General features: G+C 31.3%; 1 protein-coding gene across 1 annotated transcript in view; it reads left to right on the top strand.

Annotated features, from left to right (window-relative positions):
- The first annotated feature begins 1,775 nt into the window (after positions 1-1,775).
- Positions 1,776-20,245, top strand: part of Tfap-2 (Transcription factor AP-2) — an 89,097-nt gene continuing 70,627 nt past the window's right edge. Inside the window, exon 1 of the mRNA XM_064062714.1 lies at positions 1,776-1,871. Coding sequence (XP_063918784.1) covers positions 1,812-1,871 — 60 coding nt within the window. The 5' untranslated portion in view covers positions 1,776-1,811. The remainder of the gene's footprint in view (positions 1,872-20,245) is intronic.

Consider the following 20,245-nt stretch of genomic DNA (forward strand, 5'->3'; position numbering starts at 1 on the left):
ATAGGATAATTTTATGCGGGCCATATAATCTTATAGCTTCTGGACTACTATACTAGCATTACTGCCAATAATTCAGAATTGCCAAGACAAAAATTTGTTTCCATCACCCAGTATTTACGAATAGCCGTCTAATCCCCAAAAAGATCATATAGAACCCTTGGTGACCTAGCTAATAAAAACACTTCGACATTACAGTTTCATGAGTTTCATAGTCTAGCAGTACAGAGATAAGAAGATCTACTTTTGTAAAAGGTGTTTCCTATAGATCTATGAAAAAATAAAATAATTTCTCAACAAAGTGTTTTATTTTTTACAAGACTGCCGACATTAAAGTTAATTCACTCAATTTTTGTATTTGGTGCTTTATTAACAAAATGTTCGAAATTATGGTGTTTAAACAGATCCGGACATCATCCACAATTCGGATAATTATCCGCCAAATGGCTACTCTGACTATACGACAGGCAACAACTGTGTGTGGTGTTAACCCTTAAACTATATGCAAATCTTTCTGACCGCTGCGCGCAACTGTCCCTTACCTCCCAGGTAGTTTGTGCGCAATTGTCCGATGGGATTTATTTATTTATTTATAAAACTGTAGTCAAAACTTACAATTAACTTATTCAATGGCGTTCTTTAGATTAGGTAGTTATAGAATATTAAATTATTAATTATTTATCTCCTCCGATACAACTGATGACGTCATATTAAAGTTTTATTAATAAAATGTCACTTCAAATTCGCATGTTTAAAAAATTGAAAATTGTACTAATCATCTTAGTATTAGAAACTGCAGTAAACTGCTTTGAAATGATGGATAACTGCCTGGATGGTATGAATAAATTTAGTAATTACGTTTACCTTAACTGGAAAAAAAATTGTAGACATATAACAGAAAAATTCTGAAACCGGTCAAATATCTAACATGCATAGGGTATTAATCACGTGTAAAGACAAATTTGCTCTAGTTTTGATTGATTTATTGGAGACAGAATTTCATTGCTCATTCTCCAGAGTCGGCCTTTCAGCATTTCGAAGTATTACAAAAGGTGAACAAAGAACCAAACCCGAATCCCTCGACATCAAGGGCATATTCTAAATTTATGTTTTTTTCAGTATGGCAAAACTCTCCTAATCTCCTAATAACAATAATTTTCTCGCTCTAGTTGTTCGTGTTCGCTTGTGAGATTGTGCAGCGATATCGAGCGGGTGGATAGAGTTAAGATGTTTTTAATTGTCGGTTGTGGGTCCCTGTTGTGTTTAATTATAACGTGTTTGTGTGTAATTGTGGTCGGTGTGATAAATGCGGGGACTCCCCCTAGATCCGGCCCTGGAGCAAAACTATTCCTTCCCTATAAGTTATGAGGAGATGCACAGTACGGCGTACACCCACAGAGCACACAGCACGCCGAAGTAAATCAAAAGATGAAATTGCAGGTTTGTAATCACGGTCGCCTATGGCACGTAACTTGGTGAGCCAATCGCTGCGCCGGCATCTCGCGCTCGGCCAATGGCCGCCAGTCTTACCCCCGGCCTACTCCGACTAGCCAAAGGACTCTTCACTCTACTATCACACACACAGTGCCTGGAAACCTGCCTAAAACCAACAATCGACGATCAACTATGCGTTGATCCGACGGCCGGTCCGAGTGTGCTGTGACAGACAAACACGGCCAACGCGATCTGTGATACAGTTTTTATTGATAACGAATTGTTGATGTGATCGGGCGCATGCGTCCCTGCCGGTGATAACAAGCGCGACTTGTGGGTGTTTTTAACTCGTTCTGTGCACTGTTTTCTTGGATTATGGAATGATGTCACGGTTCTATCTCAACTCGAACTCATCGCTAGCGAATTATCAGCAATATGAAGTAAGTCTAGATGCGATTCGAATCTAGTGGGCTGCGTTCTTAAAACGTCACGTGACGAGCCAGACGTGCGTTCCTGATGGGTACTATACCCTATAATTAGTGGAAATGGTCGTCATACGCACTGACATTTCCTTTGCTGTAATCATAACTTTTTGGTTAGTCATTTTAATGGGTTGATGATGGGAGAAAAAATATTACTCATGTCGAGGGCAATTTTCTGATGGGATTAATTTTATGTAAAAATATGCTAATAAAAAAGGAAAAAATTGTATGTTCGGAGGTATGGATATAACCACCAAAGAACACCTGTTGTTGTCCGGTGAACGTTGTTGAGAGGCTGAAAGCTAATTATCTACATTCCACCCGACCTCATCAATTAAATATGAACCAGAACACATTCTACACGGTTATTGTTGCTCTTGTAAATGCCTATCATAACTACCAAATGCTACCTACCAACATCGTTATAATTTAGTTATGTTAGACGACAAAAAATTGCTTCTTATATCCTCTTAGACAGTGTACATTCTCTTCAACAATCGAGACGCCTGAACGAAATATATGTTCATCAGTAAGCAACTGTATACAAATACTGCTACATTGATGAATATATTTTTCAGCAAAATAATATTTTCACTTTGATTTCTATACATATAGGTACTAAATCATCTTAGACTAGATTCATACAAAAAGATCAAACTTAATGGTCAAATAATTTGAATAAACGAATTTGTAAAAAATCTCGGCGTAACATTAATTTAATAACTAGGAAGTTTCGAAAAATATGTGACACGTTAAATATCCGTATCCTATTTAAAATTTAAGGCAGTATATGTCTGTAATTCATTAATAAGTACCTACTATACAGAAAATCAGAGTCATACAGAAGAGGTAAACCGTAAAAGTATAGTAATAATTAATTTAAACTTTTAATTGTTCTTGATAGTAATTCTGCAATGTTGCTATATAATTATATGGTATTCTCATAAACAACATTATTATTATCATTATTTTCTGCAACCATTGTATAATGAATCTATCCATTCATGTGTAATTCGTGTAAGTTTAATATTTAATAATTAGGTACGTTAAAATTAGCAACAAAAGTGCCGCGTGTAAGGGGTTCCTAGAAATAACTTCATTATTGATAATATGTAGGTATGAGGTATGAGGTAATTTAATTTTATCAAACTCGTTAACATGCTGTACACATTTTTCGTGTTATTACAGTAGGTACTGCTGAAAAAAGCCAGGAACTGGTTTTAATATAATAGTGGTTGGTTCGTTTTTTCCTATTGTGTGGTCAAAGTGTGCGCTCGAATGTTACGAATATTTTACACCTATACCACTGCACTGGCCATCCGGTTTATATTCCCATAAATCCATAAATATGCATATTTTTTATTGATTAATACATTTTAAATATAATTTTTTAATTGAATTTTTGATTTAGATTACATTTTCTCACTTTATTTATGATCACTCTGAATTAGAACTGTCGAATTTAAATCAAACCGGTAACAGCTATTATGTAGTATATCAATATTATACGCAGGCAAATTTTGCTGAAGGCGAAAATTATAAAAACATCGAAATAGGATGAATTCCTGCAAGTTTTATGGGCGTTCGTGGTTATTTTTATGTATTCAGATTGGGCCTCTGCATCGGTGTTAATATAATAAGTTTGACGCTTTATGTAACAAAATTTTCAAAAAAATGTGCTTCTAAACTGTGGAATGTTCGCAATACTCATTTACGTAACTTTTTTTTTCTGTAAAAGAACTAGAAATAAAAAAAATTCTAGTTGCTTCTTTCATCATTACTTAGAAACAAAAAGATGTGAATAAATTAAGTAAAATTGATATGTTTCAGGATTTTACAAACTTTTTTACCATCAAATTATATGAAAACGAAATTTTATGTGGAGTATAAAATGTAAATTACAGCCACTTTGCACACATTAAGCTTTATACCAGAACTTAAAAAAGTGGAATCATCATACCTAGTTACTTGTACATATAATTTGCAATTTTTTTCAAATAAATAGCGCTTTGACATGTATCACCAGTAGTGTAGTTCGTCTCCTGAATAAATTATCATGTAAGTATGAGATAATTTGTGTATATAAATTTAAACAAAATTAAGGATAATCAACACAGTCATAAAACAAAGCATCAGGTACAATTATGTGACTTATTTAACAGTATTTAGATTAAAACTGTTTATAATCAAAAATTTTAGACGAAAATATAGCGATGAACAACAAAAACAAATTATATTGTCAATAACTGAGCCAATAACATCTACACTTTTTTATTTTTGATGTCGGAACCTGCAATTATAATGACGCCAGTCGCGTCGCGAATTGCTCATTGACCTGAAATCTGCAAGTCCCCAACATCACAAAAATGACGAAATCCCTGAATCTTTAATCGTAAAACACACTGTTCAAGTTAGTTATTAACACCCGTTATTACACTCAGTATTTTTGGTCATTTAGGTCAATTTTAACTACCGCTAACACAAAACAGGTATTTGTGTAAATGTGCAGCTGCAATTGAGACATTAATAACCCGAAAATGATATGATTCCATTACGAAAATATTCGATGACGTGATAGCAAAAAAATGATTTATTTAATAAACTGGCGTTGTTTTTTGTTTATTTTAGTGCTTTATCGACGTTCACTGAGTATGTATCTTTTTTGTAATAAATTAACTTTATCTTTAAAATATTTAATTACAGTGTATTGTGTAATGTCCACAAGTATACAACAGCTTACAGTTTCAACAATGTATCTGTCAACAATGAAATTTAAAATGGAAATCAAATCAAACATTATTGCAACCTCTTCGCCGGAGGCCACTACTCAGCTATAAATTCTTCATCATAAATATGATTTTAACACGTTTAACTTGTGTAAATCATTTTCTAATAAAATGTTGGACGTAAGGCACCCACATTCACAGAAGAATAATCTTTCGTAATTTGTTTATAAGTAATATCACTGCGTTGGACGACGTACATTAACTATACAGTGGGATTAATGGCAAATAGACTTAAGTAGCACACTGTTTTGAAATATAAGTGAATTTAAGTATGTCCATAAAAATAATTGATAATTTACGTTACACTCGTGGGTGAGTAACCATTCTATAAAAAAAAGACATGGAATGGCAAATTTAGAAACTTTTTTATACCTGATTCTGTTCTTTGCCAATCAGATAACAGAACAAGGCTTGATGGAAATTAAACATAAGGGCTAGGGGTATCTCACTCTATAGAGTGGAAATATTTTGAGAAGTACACACAGTGTCTCGTTTCGTGTTTCTTTGGTTTATGAGTAAGTATTTTTCGTACCACTTCTTTTCAGAAATCAAAGTAGAAAATTATATGTGAAAATTTTAGGATTTGTAGAAGCAATAGAGCTTAATTTTTCCCCACAAAACGTTATTTATATTAAATTATTGACCAACATAAAGCCAAGCTCACCAAGTGGTGGCCTGAACAGTGTAGATCTTATCACTTCTTATTTAAAGTGCGATAAAAACTAAACATTTCCAACCTCAGCCACCTGCTTTACTATTCGTGTTATTAGATTTACATAATTCATTATAAGTGATAATAAATTACGATTGCTCTATAGAAATTCAGTCAGAAAACGTTACAGATAGAGATCAAATCAAATATATAAATAAATAAGTAACATATTTTATGCACAGCTAATTTCATTAATCAAAATTCAGCTTTGAAAATTTATGTTTATTGCAGAATACTTTTCACTGTTAAAATATAACAAAGGAATTTTAAAAAAGGTCCACTGCAAGTGATAGTTGTTCATATGATGTGCCTAATAGATAATTAAAAAGTGATAAAGAAAAAGTTAAGACAATTTTTTTCCATTTTTAGGAACTATACTGTTTAAGTGCATAATTTACAAATTTTGATAATTTTTGTCTAATTGTAGTAGTTAGATTTAGACGGAATTTGTCACATTATAGATGATGCAGATACGAAAGAATCTACCTTTCTCTAAAAAATTTTGACATTAAACTACAATTCAAAAAATTTATAAACGTCAATTACTCCTCATTTGCGATTCTAATTCGCTTGCATTCCTATAATTTATATATCTTGATATATCACATAAGAAGTAGACTGCAAAATAAAGAGTAAAAACAGCACAGATACTGCAATTATTTTAATAATAAGTCCAGCGCTATGCAGTGTAAAATATCAATAAGCTACAGGGCAACAGGTGTGAATTAAAATTAAAACAGTATTTAAATTCGACCGATCAAGATACGACTATGTCCCGAGATCAAAGATTCGTCAAATAAACACTCAATTAATTAAATTACATAACATCGTCAATGTAGAAAATTTGTTCTTTAATAATTACCACATCAAGTCGGGTTTAATTGATATGAATCATTATAACGGTCGAACAAATGTGATTTTTATTCATGAATAAACGATAAGTCATTGCGTTCCGACTTATAAAAGGAACTGAAGTCGTACGAAAGTGGTCGTAATCACATGTTATCGTCGTTCACGTATCCATTTAGTTGATCTTAAAGCTACTGACGAGCCATTGAGACGACCCATATCATGTTTTATTCATGCCGTCGTGGACGCGGGTATTCGTTAAATATAGCCTGAAAATCCAGAGACAGTCCCATTGAATTTTTATGGTCCTGGACGGAGCCGGGAATCCTTCACCCAGTGCGTCACGGTCGAGGTGTAATTATCAAAACAACCCAGGCTTTCAAATTCCGACACCCTCAATCATTTTGCAATTTGTTATACCTAATTATTAAATAACTTGTTTCAGATTTTGTTTGATAAAATTTGCTGGGAAATTACAGTCATTTCGGGTCGACTAATAACTATCATTACACAAAATCCTCAAGAATTTACAAGACTGTTAAGCAAAATTTTCTGATTCCTATGAAATTCGGCGTGATTTATGGAGCTGAATGAGTATAATGGGTGTGATCAATGATCATACACACAGACAAATGAATGAAATTACAAATGCGGCGATAATTCATGAGGCATCAGACGGAATATAACAGCACCTCTGGTTAAAGGATAAGTCACTTTAGATAATATCTTGACTCGTTTCAAAATGCTATTAGACTGGGTACACACTGAAAGAGAAAGGATTTCAAAACACGATTTTTCAACTAAAATGTTAATTAATTTAATTATGACGGTGCGAATCGTTTGTAATTTCACGCACTGTTTACTAACTCACAATTCGCATAATTTTAGGCAAGATCTGCTATTAATGTGTTATTTTAATTGTTTTCCTTCACCTGAACCGTAATCATACGTGGATTGAAGTAGAATCTTTTTCCTTATAAGGAACAATCTTGATGTTGTAATAGCTTTGTCGGCATTATTACAATAATGTAATGAATTAATTATGATGATAATTACAAGCATGAGAACAGATTGCTACGTTATGCTAGTAATAGATACTTGCATGGTCGGTGTTAAACAGGAGCAAAAATTCCTAATCTTATTTGCATCCTAATTTACATAACATTATAATGTAATTTACACCCATGGAGTATATTTCGCTTTGCTATTTATACCACACAAATTTCTTCTTTTAGTAAGTGTTAGGTTTGACTTGGTTGAAATAGGGTAGAAACTGATCATAGTTTAACAATAGTGGAATGAAATAAATGGTAAATTTGTTTTGTGCTGTTTCCAAATCGTAGTCATAAAATTTGTAGTAGATGTAAATGACAGTGATCAAAATGACCCCTATCAGACTCAACTTTTCTTAAAATCCTGTTCGAAATACTTGTTTTCCTCTTATTAATAATATTACATAAAAAACATGGCTAAATGCCTTCCATTAAATCTGAATTTTTGAAAGACTGTGTCAATAAATCCTAGAAATTTTATGATTACTATATATTATCAGTTTTTTCGATGTAATTACTCACGAGTACTTTCTATATTCTAATAAACTTGTAAATTGTGGACGAGACAAGTTGCCACTGAAATTGAATTTGTGAAGTCTTTTTACAGTCGACCGCATAAATCTAAAAAAAAATTGGTTGGGGTTCTATAATTTAATGTATAAGAGTTTCTTTTTATCTGTATGGTATTCCTTGTCGATCGTTTTATTACAGTATAAATTTAACCACATAAATTACTTACACGTACTTACTATTCGGTTACAGCAACTTGTCAGTGACTTTTCGTTAATGTCATGTATCACCAGATAATTTTATTGAAATGAACGTAAACTCGTTAAGCCTGTTTCAGAAAACACTCTGTCTTCTTAGCCTCAAGTGCACCTTCAAGTCAGCACCAGTATTCTAATTTTTACCTTAATGTTACGGATTATTTTGTTAAAGTAGCAAAAGAATGTTGCAGTTTTTATCCCTTTTAAAGGGGATTCTTGAAGTTCATTGTGAACGATTTATTCCACAAATTATCAGAAAATAAAGAGACTTTAAAATTTCGAATATTACTAAAATGTTTGACATACAAATTATATGCGAAACAGTTAATTTAATTTTTGTGTAACATTTTCAAAAGAAGTTTAGGTAATAAATTTGTTTCCTTACGAAAAGTATCAAGAAGCAATATTTTTGATTGATCAAAGAAAATTATCTTTGACAAACTTTTAAAGTAATGTAATTGTTATTAGAGACAAAAACACATGATTGCAAGTGCGGCTCGGAAAACCAGTTAACCGTATGGTCATAAATTAATTTAAAATTAAACTTTGATAATAATTTCTTATATAAAAAATACCTATATCTGATTTCATATATACAAAACCAAATACGTAAAATGTTTACAGAAACCACAAAAAAGATGAGTACATGATGACGTTTGCTGATAATTATCTTAACATACGAGTATAATGAATTATTGTAGATCTTTTTTCTGTTTCTTAATCCAAATCATCTTTTCTGCAATAATAAATTTCACTTGAATTCACGTTAAAATACCTAACTAACAGGCTGTTGATAAAGAATTACTGTATTTAGCAAATTAGTTAAACAGCAGTTATTGAAATTTCTTAAAATGTCTGATATTTAAATTATAGGTGGATGGCCAAGGAAATAAAAAAAAGATGTTTTCATAAACTCCTAGTTAATGTCAAAAGATAAGCCGATTTAAAAAATATGTCTAATAGCAAACTTTCTGCAGGCTACGTTTCTGTCAATTTATTTCTTAGTAATTCAAATTTACATGAGCGATTACACAGCGATTATGTACAAAATAATTCCGGCGCAACTTGATTTTCTCAACATTGAATGGACTCTACTAGTTGACTGAATGCTTTGTCCTTGAAGATATTTTCTTCTAGATATTCCGCGATCGAGCTTTTTCTAGAGTACCCACCGCGACTTCAGCTTGCAGGTTCTTCCTTAGCGAAAGCCGCCCGGCCGCCATTACCGAGGATGAGTCACCCATCATCGGCGTACATACTAGAAAACCCTCGAGAAAACCCATAGCCGTTATACCGGGACGGCGTATGGGTTTATTAACAGTAATTACTCGATGGTACGTAATTAAGAAGAACTCGAAAAAATGGTTAAAAATCTACGAACCAAATTTTTGAAAATATTAAATTTCGAAATTGAAGAATTAACTTAGTAGCTGAGGTGAATCGTATTCTAGCAAATTGTTATTAAATTAAATTTATCGGTTTCTCTCTATTAAATGCCTGTTTACATTTATAAACGTAATACTGGTAGGAAAGCCCATAACTGTATCCTGTATGTAAAATCGGTTGGGTAATATATTAGCTTACCGAATTGTGAATTGTCAACATTTGTCAAGGAATTGAAAAGCAATAAATGTGCATTTTTAACATTTTCGGACAATACGTCGCCTAAATCCATCATTTTTCTAATTCTGTTCACAGAATTTTTTTGAATAAACAACAAAATGTAACTATGACACCGAAATATATCATGCAAACGTAACCAACCGAATTTATTTATTTTTTAATTAATTTTTGAATTATTAGATTAAAATAGGCAGAAACCGGTAAAATCTTGAACACACCACGGATGTAAACGACGGTGCCCTAACCGCCTTAAAATTCTCGCTAAACCCTCGGGTTTCAAACGGACGCATGCGGCGGTTATGGCACTCTTTATATCCTAGGTATGTTAATAGCTATAAACAAAACAGTCCATTAAAACAAATCAAAATTACGAAGTTAATTCTTCAATTTTGACGTTCAATATTCTTAAAGTAGTTTTGTGCAGGAATTTTTTAACCACTCTTTCGAGTTCTTTAAACGTATCTTCGAGCACATACGCCATTTTTTTCATCAACCTGTAAAGAGTAATAAAAGTACATTAAGAAATGACAATGAACAATTATATTTTTTTTCTCAGAGAAGCATTAATCCCTACTAATAGCAATTTGATGGATACTCCAAAATACCGTGTTTATTTTTTACGATGCGGCTTCGAGTAAGGTTCAGGTTCAAATTTAATTTTCAAGAAAAAAAATATTTTGTGCAAAGTAGTGAAACTGGAGTCGAAGGTTAGATATACCTATGTAAGTTATGAAGAAAATTCTAGGTCTGAACGTGCTGTTACAACATTTTATGTAAACTGAAAAAACTGAAAAACAGTTATTTTTAAAGAAGACTTAAAAGTGGCAACAATTACAAAAACAAATCTATCCCATATAGAATAGAACAGAAGCAGTGGCGTAACTAAAACCTGCCCCCCATGCCCGCCTTATATTAATTAAGAATAAAATAATTATTATAATAAGAGCTACTTACCCAAAATAATTTTCAGAACGTTTTAAGGAGACAAAATACATGTATATCAAATTTCAACTCTAAGTTCTTAATAGTCGAATTCTTTTGCTGTATGAACATAAACAGTCTAAGTTAAGCTTGTATTGATAATATATTTTTTTTCCATTGCTTATCTCCATGAAATTTAATGTTGCCCGTATCTGTGCGGACTGCATCTCTTTCGACCTTGTGGATGTGGGACTATTGACGGAATTTAAAAAAATCGTTTTCGTTCATTTTTGATTTGTTTTATTCTTCAAAGCGATAATGTAAAAATAAGACACGCTATACAGAGTGATGCATAAATGGCGCATTAACATTATTAAGTTTGCAAGTCTAAGTTCGAGAAAATTTATTTAAAAATTGCGTGTGACATTTATTTGACGTTCACTTATAAAAACAAAATATCAGTTTATTTAGATAACTCAAAAAAGTCGGATACACTGGTCAACAGCTAAGCTCTAACTTTTATTATAGCAGCTAATTATTATTTAATTAACAATTTTAAATGATATTATAAACGGCTAAACCCAAACTTAGCTCTCATTTAAAAGTAATCTACAATATTATCCTTTGAAAAATACAAAAATCGTACTATTAAGTAATAGGAAACTTTCTTTAAGGTGTATTTTTTTGTGATCAAATTGCTACAAACTTCTTGGGGAACAATAAGAAAACTACATTTAGTAAGTAGAAAACATGTTATCATCATATAAAAAAGATTAATATTAACATATTCTTAAAAGTGCATTTTATATATTCGCATCTTGATTTTTTCCCCAAAAATTATGACGACGTGAGTGACGGACATAGAGAACGCTTCCATCTGGGCATTTTGTGGATATAAAAACGTTACCAAGATCGATGGAACACCTAAATGCTCGCAGAATACTGCGGGACCATCAAGCGAGAGATCTCCAATGAAATCTATAGGAGGCAACCGAAAAAACGTCGGTCTTAGCTGTTTCTTTTGTTTTTTTCGTTTTTTAAACTACAATCGTTGTTTTTTTCTTAATTATAGTTGTTCTTTTGTTAATACATCACTTTTTGCCGTTAAAGATACAAAAATTAAATTGTTTTACCTGCTTTTTTGTTTTTAACATCAAATATGCATTTTTATTTTTAATTGAGCTAAGTTGTAAGGTTTATGCCCTTTGTTACAAACACAGAGACAAATTAAACGAAAACATTACAATTATGTCAAAGTTAGAGAGAAAAAATTGAATTTTGTTGACCAGTGATATTAGCCACTGTTGTCAGATTCATCCTGAACAATTTTTAAGGTTTTTGGTAGTATTATAAAGTGAAGAAAACTATGCATAAAGACATGATAGGGACTTAAAAAATTATTTTGTATAATAAAAGTTTGACCAAGTTCAAGTAGGTACTCAACACTGAATTAAATAAAATATGGTTAAAGATCTAAACGAAAATTTAAATTTTGAAGACCTGTATCTTCTACACCTGGGGCCAAGGATTTTTTAAAATATTTTATTTTTGCCCAATAAACATTCCTTAACAACGTGTCATAGAGTTTGTGCACCAATTTGGAACCGTCCTGTATAGAACGGAAAGTTTGTCAAATGTTCCTTGCTTGATTCTGCAAGAACAAAAAACTATTTTACTATAAATTAGGCTTGTTTTCAAACACATACACATTTGCCGCCAAATCTGAAATGTAATCTGAGAGTAAGAAATGACAATGCGGATTTTCAGCCGTCTTTTGCCGAAATCTAACTTCAACTGAAACTCCAATTTTGGGCCAAAACTGGTCGAAATCGATACCAAAAACTGAAATAATTTAAGTTGAAAATAATATATCTACCGTTTTAAAAACAGAGAAACGAATACCAAAATAATAAAAAAAAGGTTCCAGAAGATATACTTGAAAATATACTGATGAATATCATAGTAAATGTGATTAAACACTTTGCAATATCATAATAATTCTCTTTTTTTAATTGCATTTGTGTTGACAAATTTTGACAAATTAATTTTCGTGGAGTACCTATACATTGTACATTGTCTTACAATTAAACTTTATCGTCGTTTATCAATGTTCTCCCTTAAATGTTTCGTATTCAGTCTAGAATTTCGTTCATATATAATTGATGGTAAAGTACACCTACACATACACATACGTACAAAGTCTTAAATAAGATGTGTTATTTTGTTGTTAAAGATAGCAAAAAACCCAGCTTTAAGATAACTTATCTCCGCCAAAATGCGAGAAGGAATTTTTTCAATATATATTCATTCCTCCTTAATGCGGCCATAAAGGTGTTCGCAACATTCCGGACAGCTGTATATATGCATATTTTCTTATTTTATTTTTCATATTAATTTGTTGTGGATAAACATGATGAATTGACAAATTGGAGAAAATTTAATCACTACAATTACCAAAACCTATTTCATACTCACATCTATAATAAATTTTAAATACTTAATTTGTTTAAAACATTAAATATGTAAATGAATCTGATAATATTCTTTTTGACCCCGATTTCTTTGTATACATTCTAATAATTGTGTAATACATAATCACTAGTTTTTAACTTTAAGTTTATTCTAAACTATTGCATTGTCATTTAGAACGTTTTTATGCTGTCATCAACCAGAATCTGATAGATCTCAAAGTCACTAAAAATATTTACTACTTAACACTTAATTCTATACATCATTATACATATTCAGTGTCCCGACAGTCTGGTGGCAGAAGATTACAGATTTCCCGGAAATTCTTAAAAACATTCTTTGAAATATTCTGATAGAACTCAATCAATTTAAAATCACTTTCACATAGAGGCTGTTTCCTTTGAAAGAAACACACCAATTATTTTTTAAGTAATTTGCATTTTAAAAGAAGGTGACAAATTATTTTTACCAAAGTTTTTACCATTTTTTCTAAAATAAAATACTACTCTAGTCTGTAAGCTATAAATAGAATAATACATTGTATTAGAGCAGGATCAGGTTATCGGAACAACTGTATGCATTATCTTCTTACAGCACATATAGTTTTCTTTTGGTTTCATAAATCAATTCGCGTTAATTGTACGAAAAAAAAAAATTAACGTGTATATTTTGTAATTAGAATTTCTGGTATACTTTGTCCAGCGGTATTAACATAGTGTGGTTGAATTTAATCTTATTTATGTATTCTAACAATTACTGAAAATACAGCAATTTAAAAATACTGCTTAAGGTTGTTAGTACATTATATCAACGTCAGAAAAATCTTACAAATATACTACTACATAAAGAACAATAATGAAATTTGTATAATGACTGTGTTTTCCTGCGAATATGTTGAAATGCAGGTTTTTGCGCTGTTAACATGGCATACGCTAATGATCATTTATTTTCTTTCTTCTTTTACACACAGATCCGAAATAAGTATCTAACTGTAAAAAATACACAAATTGTACATAAGTAGCTTTTGACGGTTGTATAACAGTACAGTTTCGGACGGTCAGTGTTCTTCAGTTTAGAACGTGTTTTATAAAAATAGCAATAGTAATAATAACAATAAGAAGAAGAAGAAGAACCAGCCAGAAAACTTTTCGGTATGATCTTATTTAATGATGTAGAACAAAATATTAAATAAAACATTAAAAATATTGACAAGCGTTTCCGAAACATGCTTTGGTTAGATTTTTAAATAAATTGAGATGGTTATTTTACACAAAACCGCACCTCAAGATTATTAATAACAATGGCAGAAACAATTCCTTACTAACCGTTTTATTTATTTTGTGTCTATATGTAAAAATCATAGACATAAAGAAAAAAAATTGCTTGAGTGCAGGCACACAAACTAAACCGGGAAGTAATATGTAATAAATTACAGAGTGAGACAGCCCGCATCCTACCCACCTTACAGATCAAGATAATAATGTAGCTATCAACCGCAAGATGTCCATAGTAGCGGATGCTGCGTGTAGCACGACCTGATAATTTCAGTAAAACGCCTCTAGGTGGCGCATCATCACGACATCAGGATTAAAATAATCCGGTTCCTGAAAATCCTGAAACCAGATTTTACAACTGTAAATCTGGTAAGCTGCTCCGAGTTAAGGGAAACGAGTAAAATTTATTAACGCGCACAGTTATACTGGGTTAGGCTAATTTATTATAATGCTTAATGGCCCATAAAATTCGAAAAATATTTTTACGTCGTTTAAACCATGATTGATGACCAATAAGCTCATTTGTTAATTTAAAATTTCACAAATATAAAATGTATATTTTTATGTCTTATTCACATTCACAGTTAGTTTTCGTCGATATTTTGGAAATAAATTATTAAAGCACGACTCTAAATCGTGAACTAGTGGAATTACTGCATTTCGCAATTTATTACAGGTGCTTTGATACAAAATCTTTCACTCTACATACGTATGTAATGAAGTTGACATAGAATTATGCAAATTTAATAACAACACATCAACGTCATTCAGGTTTCTTCATCAAAATAGCTTTTCTCTTTTTTTTTTAGTTTGCGGTTGCTGCAACTAACGCTGGGAAATAACATATATAATTTGATAATAATAAATGAATAAATTTAATCTTTTTTCAAATATTGTAAAAATTTTAACGAGTACGTAATAGCGGCGTTCCAAGTTGTTCATGTGCAAATTTTTACATTCATTAAAAAATCCACATTTTTTGTCTTCTGTCACCGAGCCGTCGTACCACTTTTCGCGCCATTGAGACATCCTGTATAATTAATTAAAATATTCGTTGTCCATTCTAACCGTACACAAACATGCGCGTAATCGCGAGCCTTTTACTACGCAGTTCTCGTCTTATAGTGTCGAAAAATAGAGATCATTTTGCTACGACTCCTTCCGTGTATTGGTCAGATGTAAATTCGCGTGCAGAATTCGGGCTACAAAAGCTTTAATTAACTTTGACAGCGTTTCTACAACGTAATACTTATTATCAAAATAATTAGATGTGTTTCTGCGAAGTATACGGTTAAAATATCCGACGATAACTTTGTGTTGATAGTTGGCATATATAGAAAAAGTCGCTCGATAGTGTCTGATAGCTCCTCTTATGCATCTCTCTATTCAAGAGCTTATCGCGCCCAACCTTATGGATATTCCAATTTCCTAAAATGCTTCACTTTTCAGACTTGTACTAGATTTTTTTTACGGAGGCGATAACGAATGACGCTTTTTTCGCCCGAATCTTTACAGGGTTTGCTGTATTCAAAACTATGACGTTATTGCGGACATCCATCAAAAGAGTTAGTTCTGAAATTTTTTATGCGTTATGCTGTTTGAAACGTATTCTTTATTGTACAGTTATCTGCACTGATGTTGCACGACTTAAAATAGAGGATAATTTTTATGTTATATGTATATGATTTTACGAGTGCAAGCTATTAAGTTTCTTATGGCACGAACACACGCGACTCTAACTCGTTAATTTTTTTTACTTTGTTTAGATTTAGATTCCTTATTTAGGCAGTTGTAGTAATCATGTATTCAATTCCTGGGCACCTGCAGTGTGTTCGTCACGATATTTAAAGTTCATAAACTACTTTAATATGTTGAAAAAAAGTTATACAATTTATTATAATGTTAAATTAATAACAATAACTGTCTTTTATAACTAAATTGAGATAACAGTTCTCCAATCGGACATTTATTTGCTGCAAATGTTTTGTTTCTTTTCTAAGCGTCTTTAAGTTTTTACAGAATTTATGCTAAAAAATATAGATAGATATTTGTCAGCAAAAATTGTCTAAATTTTCTTAATTAAAACTTTTAGTGTCAGTCCCTACAATCAAATATATTCTGTATAAAAAATTAATTCTTAATTAACTGTTTTAATTACTGCGTAGTTAACTGTTTCATAAAATTATTTTGGAAACGAACACACCATTAAGCAATTCATGCTACTACGAACCTGAATTTCCCAAGAATTTTTTCTAGTAGTAGTATGAGATTAATCGAAGGAAAGACTTCAAACGATGCAATAAAATTAATCATTAAAATAAACTAGAGCAGTTTCGTTATTGGCATATTTACATATAAATGTGTTCAAATTTTGGAGAAAACACTATTTAATCTTATATTTACATGTAACTGTAAATTTCGAAAATGGTTTTTTAAAAATACATAATGCATTTTCTTCGTTATTGTTATCTAATAACGACGATTTTGTTTAAATAGGTAAATCTGGTATGAGATAAAGATAACTTATAATCTATTGATTTCTGAATAGCAAATCATAAGCATGTTTGCCAAACCGGTTAGAAGAAAATTTGTAGCTGAATAACTATTGTTAAAAAATGTTATTATATAGTTTGGATTTTTTTTTTGAAAAAGTCTGAATGCCTAGGGTAACATACATCTAAAATTTGAGAACAGTTGGTTTGGTCGTTCATGAAATTATCAGTCTAATAAATCTCGACACATAGACGGAAACGGAAGTCCTATTTTTTCATACTCTACGAATCATGTAACGCCAAGAAAACATAAAAGTCATCGAATGGGCCCTATTATTGGCAAAATGGAGCTTAGCAAAAATAAATCAAATAAACTGAACTTACCCTGTGCTGCAATTTTACAGTGTTCTAAAAATATTATTTTGGCGCCTCTTCCAATCACTTTCCATGCTCAACAAAGTTATAAAATTTTAGTTTTCTAATTTATCCGACAGTCCGACAACTGTCGCCACGGAAAAGTGACAGTTTTTCAATTTTCCCACTTATCTGTAGAACAGTACACATATTATAAATCATATAATGTCTATCGGGCAACTGGCTACTTTCATGTTTTCTCGACGTTTCATGACACCTAGAGTACGAAAAAAAATGGTCTCCCATTTTCATATCTATCATCTATGTCAATTTTTAATAGACAGATAAAAGTATTTTCCCGAAATATTAAAAATACCGTAAGTACTGTTATTATTAGTATTACACTGCACCTACTCAAACTGATATATGTGTCCATGCCAAAATGTAGTTGACGCCGTAACAAAAATTTGTTATGGAAACCTTACTTTCCGTCTGTCTGTCTGTCATCCATCCGTCGTCTGTGTCCATTTTTTAAGACAGCAAAACTCGGAAAACATTTGGACAATTTTATATCTATATTAAGAATATCGTGTAGATGGAAAAACGTTAACAAAATTTGTCTAATCATCTCTACCTATACTCTATGCTCATGGTTTATGAATCCGCCTTAATTTTTATCACAATTATATTACAAAAATGTTATTGTGCAGTATTTTCCACTGTACTTGTACTCTGCCCTATGTTAGTTCGAATCTCATCCTTACCGAATGTTTTTTTCAGTGTGCCTTCTATTGCCTATATTTTTTTATCAATGGGAATTATTACAAAATAAGTAAAATTTTGCAAAATCAAATTTTATAATTTTTCAAAAAAAAAACTGGATTTGTACTATTGTATGCAAGGGACGAAAGAACTTCAGTTTAAATAACTTCAGACCAATTTTGGGAAAAGGCGACAAACTCATCAATTTATTCTACTTTGGTGTTGTAGTCAATTAAACCTTCCAATCAATTTTTGCTTTTTTTCATGAATAAAATAAAATTACATTAAACTCGGAGAGTTTAAAATTCTCACGAACATTTTCTTGGTACCACAAAATACAACAATAAACACTGAAGCATATAGATTTTCTATACTTAATGGCTGAAACACTAAACAGATTAAAATTATTATTAAGCAAGAATATTGACAGAGAATAAAAATTAATACAAAATAAAAACAATTATGGGGAGTCGATTAAAATCATTATTGTTTTATTATGGGTATGTAAATTAGTATTTTCACTAGTTTACCCGCATATTTTGCATCACTAACAAAAACCATAAATAGTAATTCTAAATTCCTAATATTTTTATTATAATCATTTAACGCGACGTCATCGACTTTTTCAAGGAATAAAGCCATTAATATTAATATGTATAATAAGACCCTAATCACAACGTTGCTATTTTCTGAGAATTTCACGGACATCAAACGATCCGTTCTCGAGAGTAATTTTTGTTCATTAAGACACAAACACTAGGGCAAATCAGGTCAGATTTTTAAATTAAATTTTAGTTGATGTGTGAATTTTAAAACATTAACCTATAAGTTTTGGTAATATTTTAAAATACGATTGTATAAATTAATTGTTTAAAACAAACTACATAAGAAAAATGAAAAATAAAAATATTCTGTATCCAATAGTTCCAAGGATTCTTTGTGTGCTAAACTCTCGTTCTCGTCCGAAAGGTAAAAATATGTAAATGCATATTTCAAAACAAAGATTGTGGAGTTCTGTGCGTAAGAATTATTTATTTCAGTTTGATGACCTAGAATTATTGACTGTAAATATTTTCAGGTTATGTTCACATTGTGCCCACTAATTCAGAACAAGAGGATTTTAGTAAGAACGTATATTCAAATTAAGAACTCTGAAACTTAGTTTCCTAAAAATATTTTTTATTCAAAAATTACACTGTGTTTACTTACTTACTTCAACAAAAGCGTCTTCCTTATATTTTTAAATTTTAGTTATCAAAGAAAAAAGAAAACATACGCTTATTAATCACTTTAAGCGTGTGAATTCTAAGTGCAAGTACGTATTACCTTTTGGTTCATTTTAATTCAATGATTACAAAAATTACACATGTTAGTAACCCGTGATGGTTAAATATGGTAATCTTCATCTTTGTTTTACCATGACGAAATGTTTACAGTTAAACACGTAAATCCTAATAAATTATTATCAGCGGCAATAGTCTTACCAAATCACGTTAACGTTTTCACCTCGACGTGAATCGGATAGGTGGCATTCAAAATATTTATAATATTAGATTGTTTTAAAATTGTTCTTATCAATATGCAAAAAAAAACTTGGCAATTTTTTTCTGACTAAAATGTTCTTAAAAAATTAGTAGGATATTATTGTTTTTGTTTCTTCTCGTCGTGGATGGTAGACTATGAGAAATGTAGCTTGTTTTTCGGTCGCCAACTTGAAGACGTTTTTTTGGTCGATTTTTATTTCATTAGTGACCTGTCCCTTTCAGCAGATTTTATCTGAAAATATTTAACTAAAAAATATTATTATAATTATGTCGGTTGTAAAAAAAGTACTTATATTGTGTTCCTGGGTAATTCATTAAGTTTTGACCTGTTTTTTATGTTCGTTCACAACATTCATCTGTTTCTTCTGTCTATATATGTCTAATGGTGACCAATTTATCTGCGTTTTTGGAAAAAAAGAGAAGAAAATTTCCCAATGTATCGCGGTACGATTCCACGCGGTACTATAAGATTACCAGAAGTTTATCATGTTGCTAGAAGAAATATAAATGCTGTAAGGAGCACTAGTACGAAAATTGCTTCCAATTTTTTTCCTTTGAATGGTCAATTTAATGGTTTTCCCCTTAAGGAAAAAAATGTCTCGTTAGTACGCACCTTGACCTGGTACCTGTTATTTCGCCGCCACAACCACATACGCCAACCTTTCCGCATTGTTCCAACACGAAGACCGCTGATGGCCAACAAAAATCAGAACGCGGCTAAATACTT

The sequence above is a fragment of the Zophobas morio genome, unplaced genomic scaffold, assembly GCF_036711695.1.
Source record: "Zophobas morio isolate AGI-343-1 ecotype UQ-CSIRO unplaced genomic scaffold, CSIRO_AGI_Zmor_V1 ptg000023l, whole genome shotgun sequence".
In the NCBI taxonomy this organism is placed as follows: domain Eukaryota; kingdom Metazoa; phylum Arthropoda; class Insecta; order Coleoptera; family Tenebrionidae; genus Zophobas; species Zophobas morio.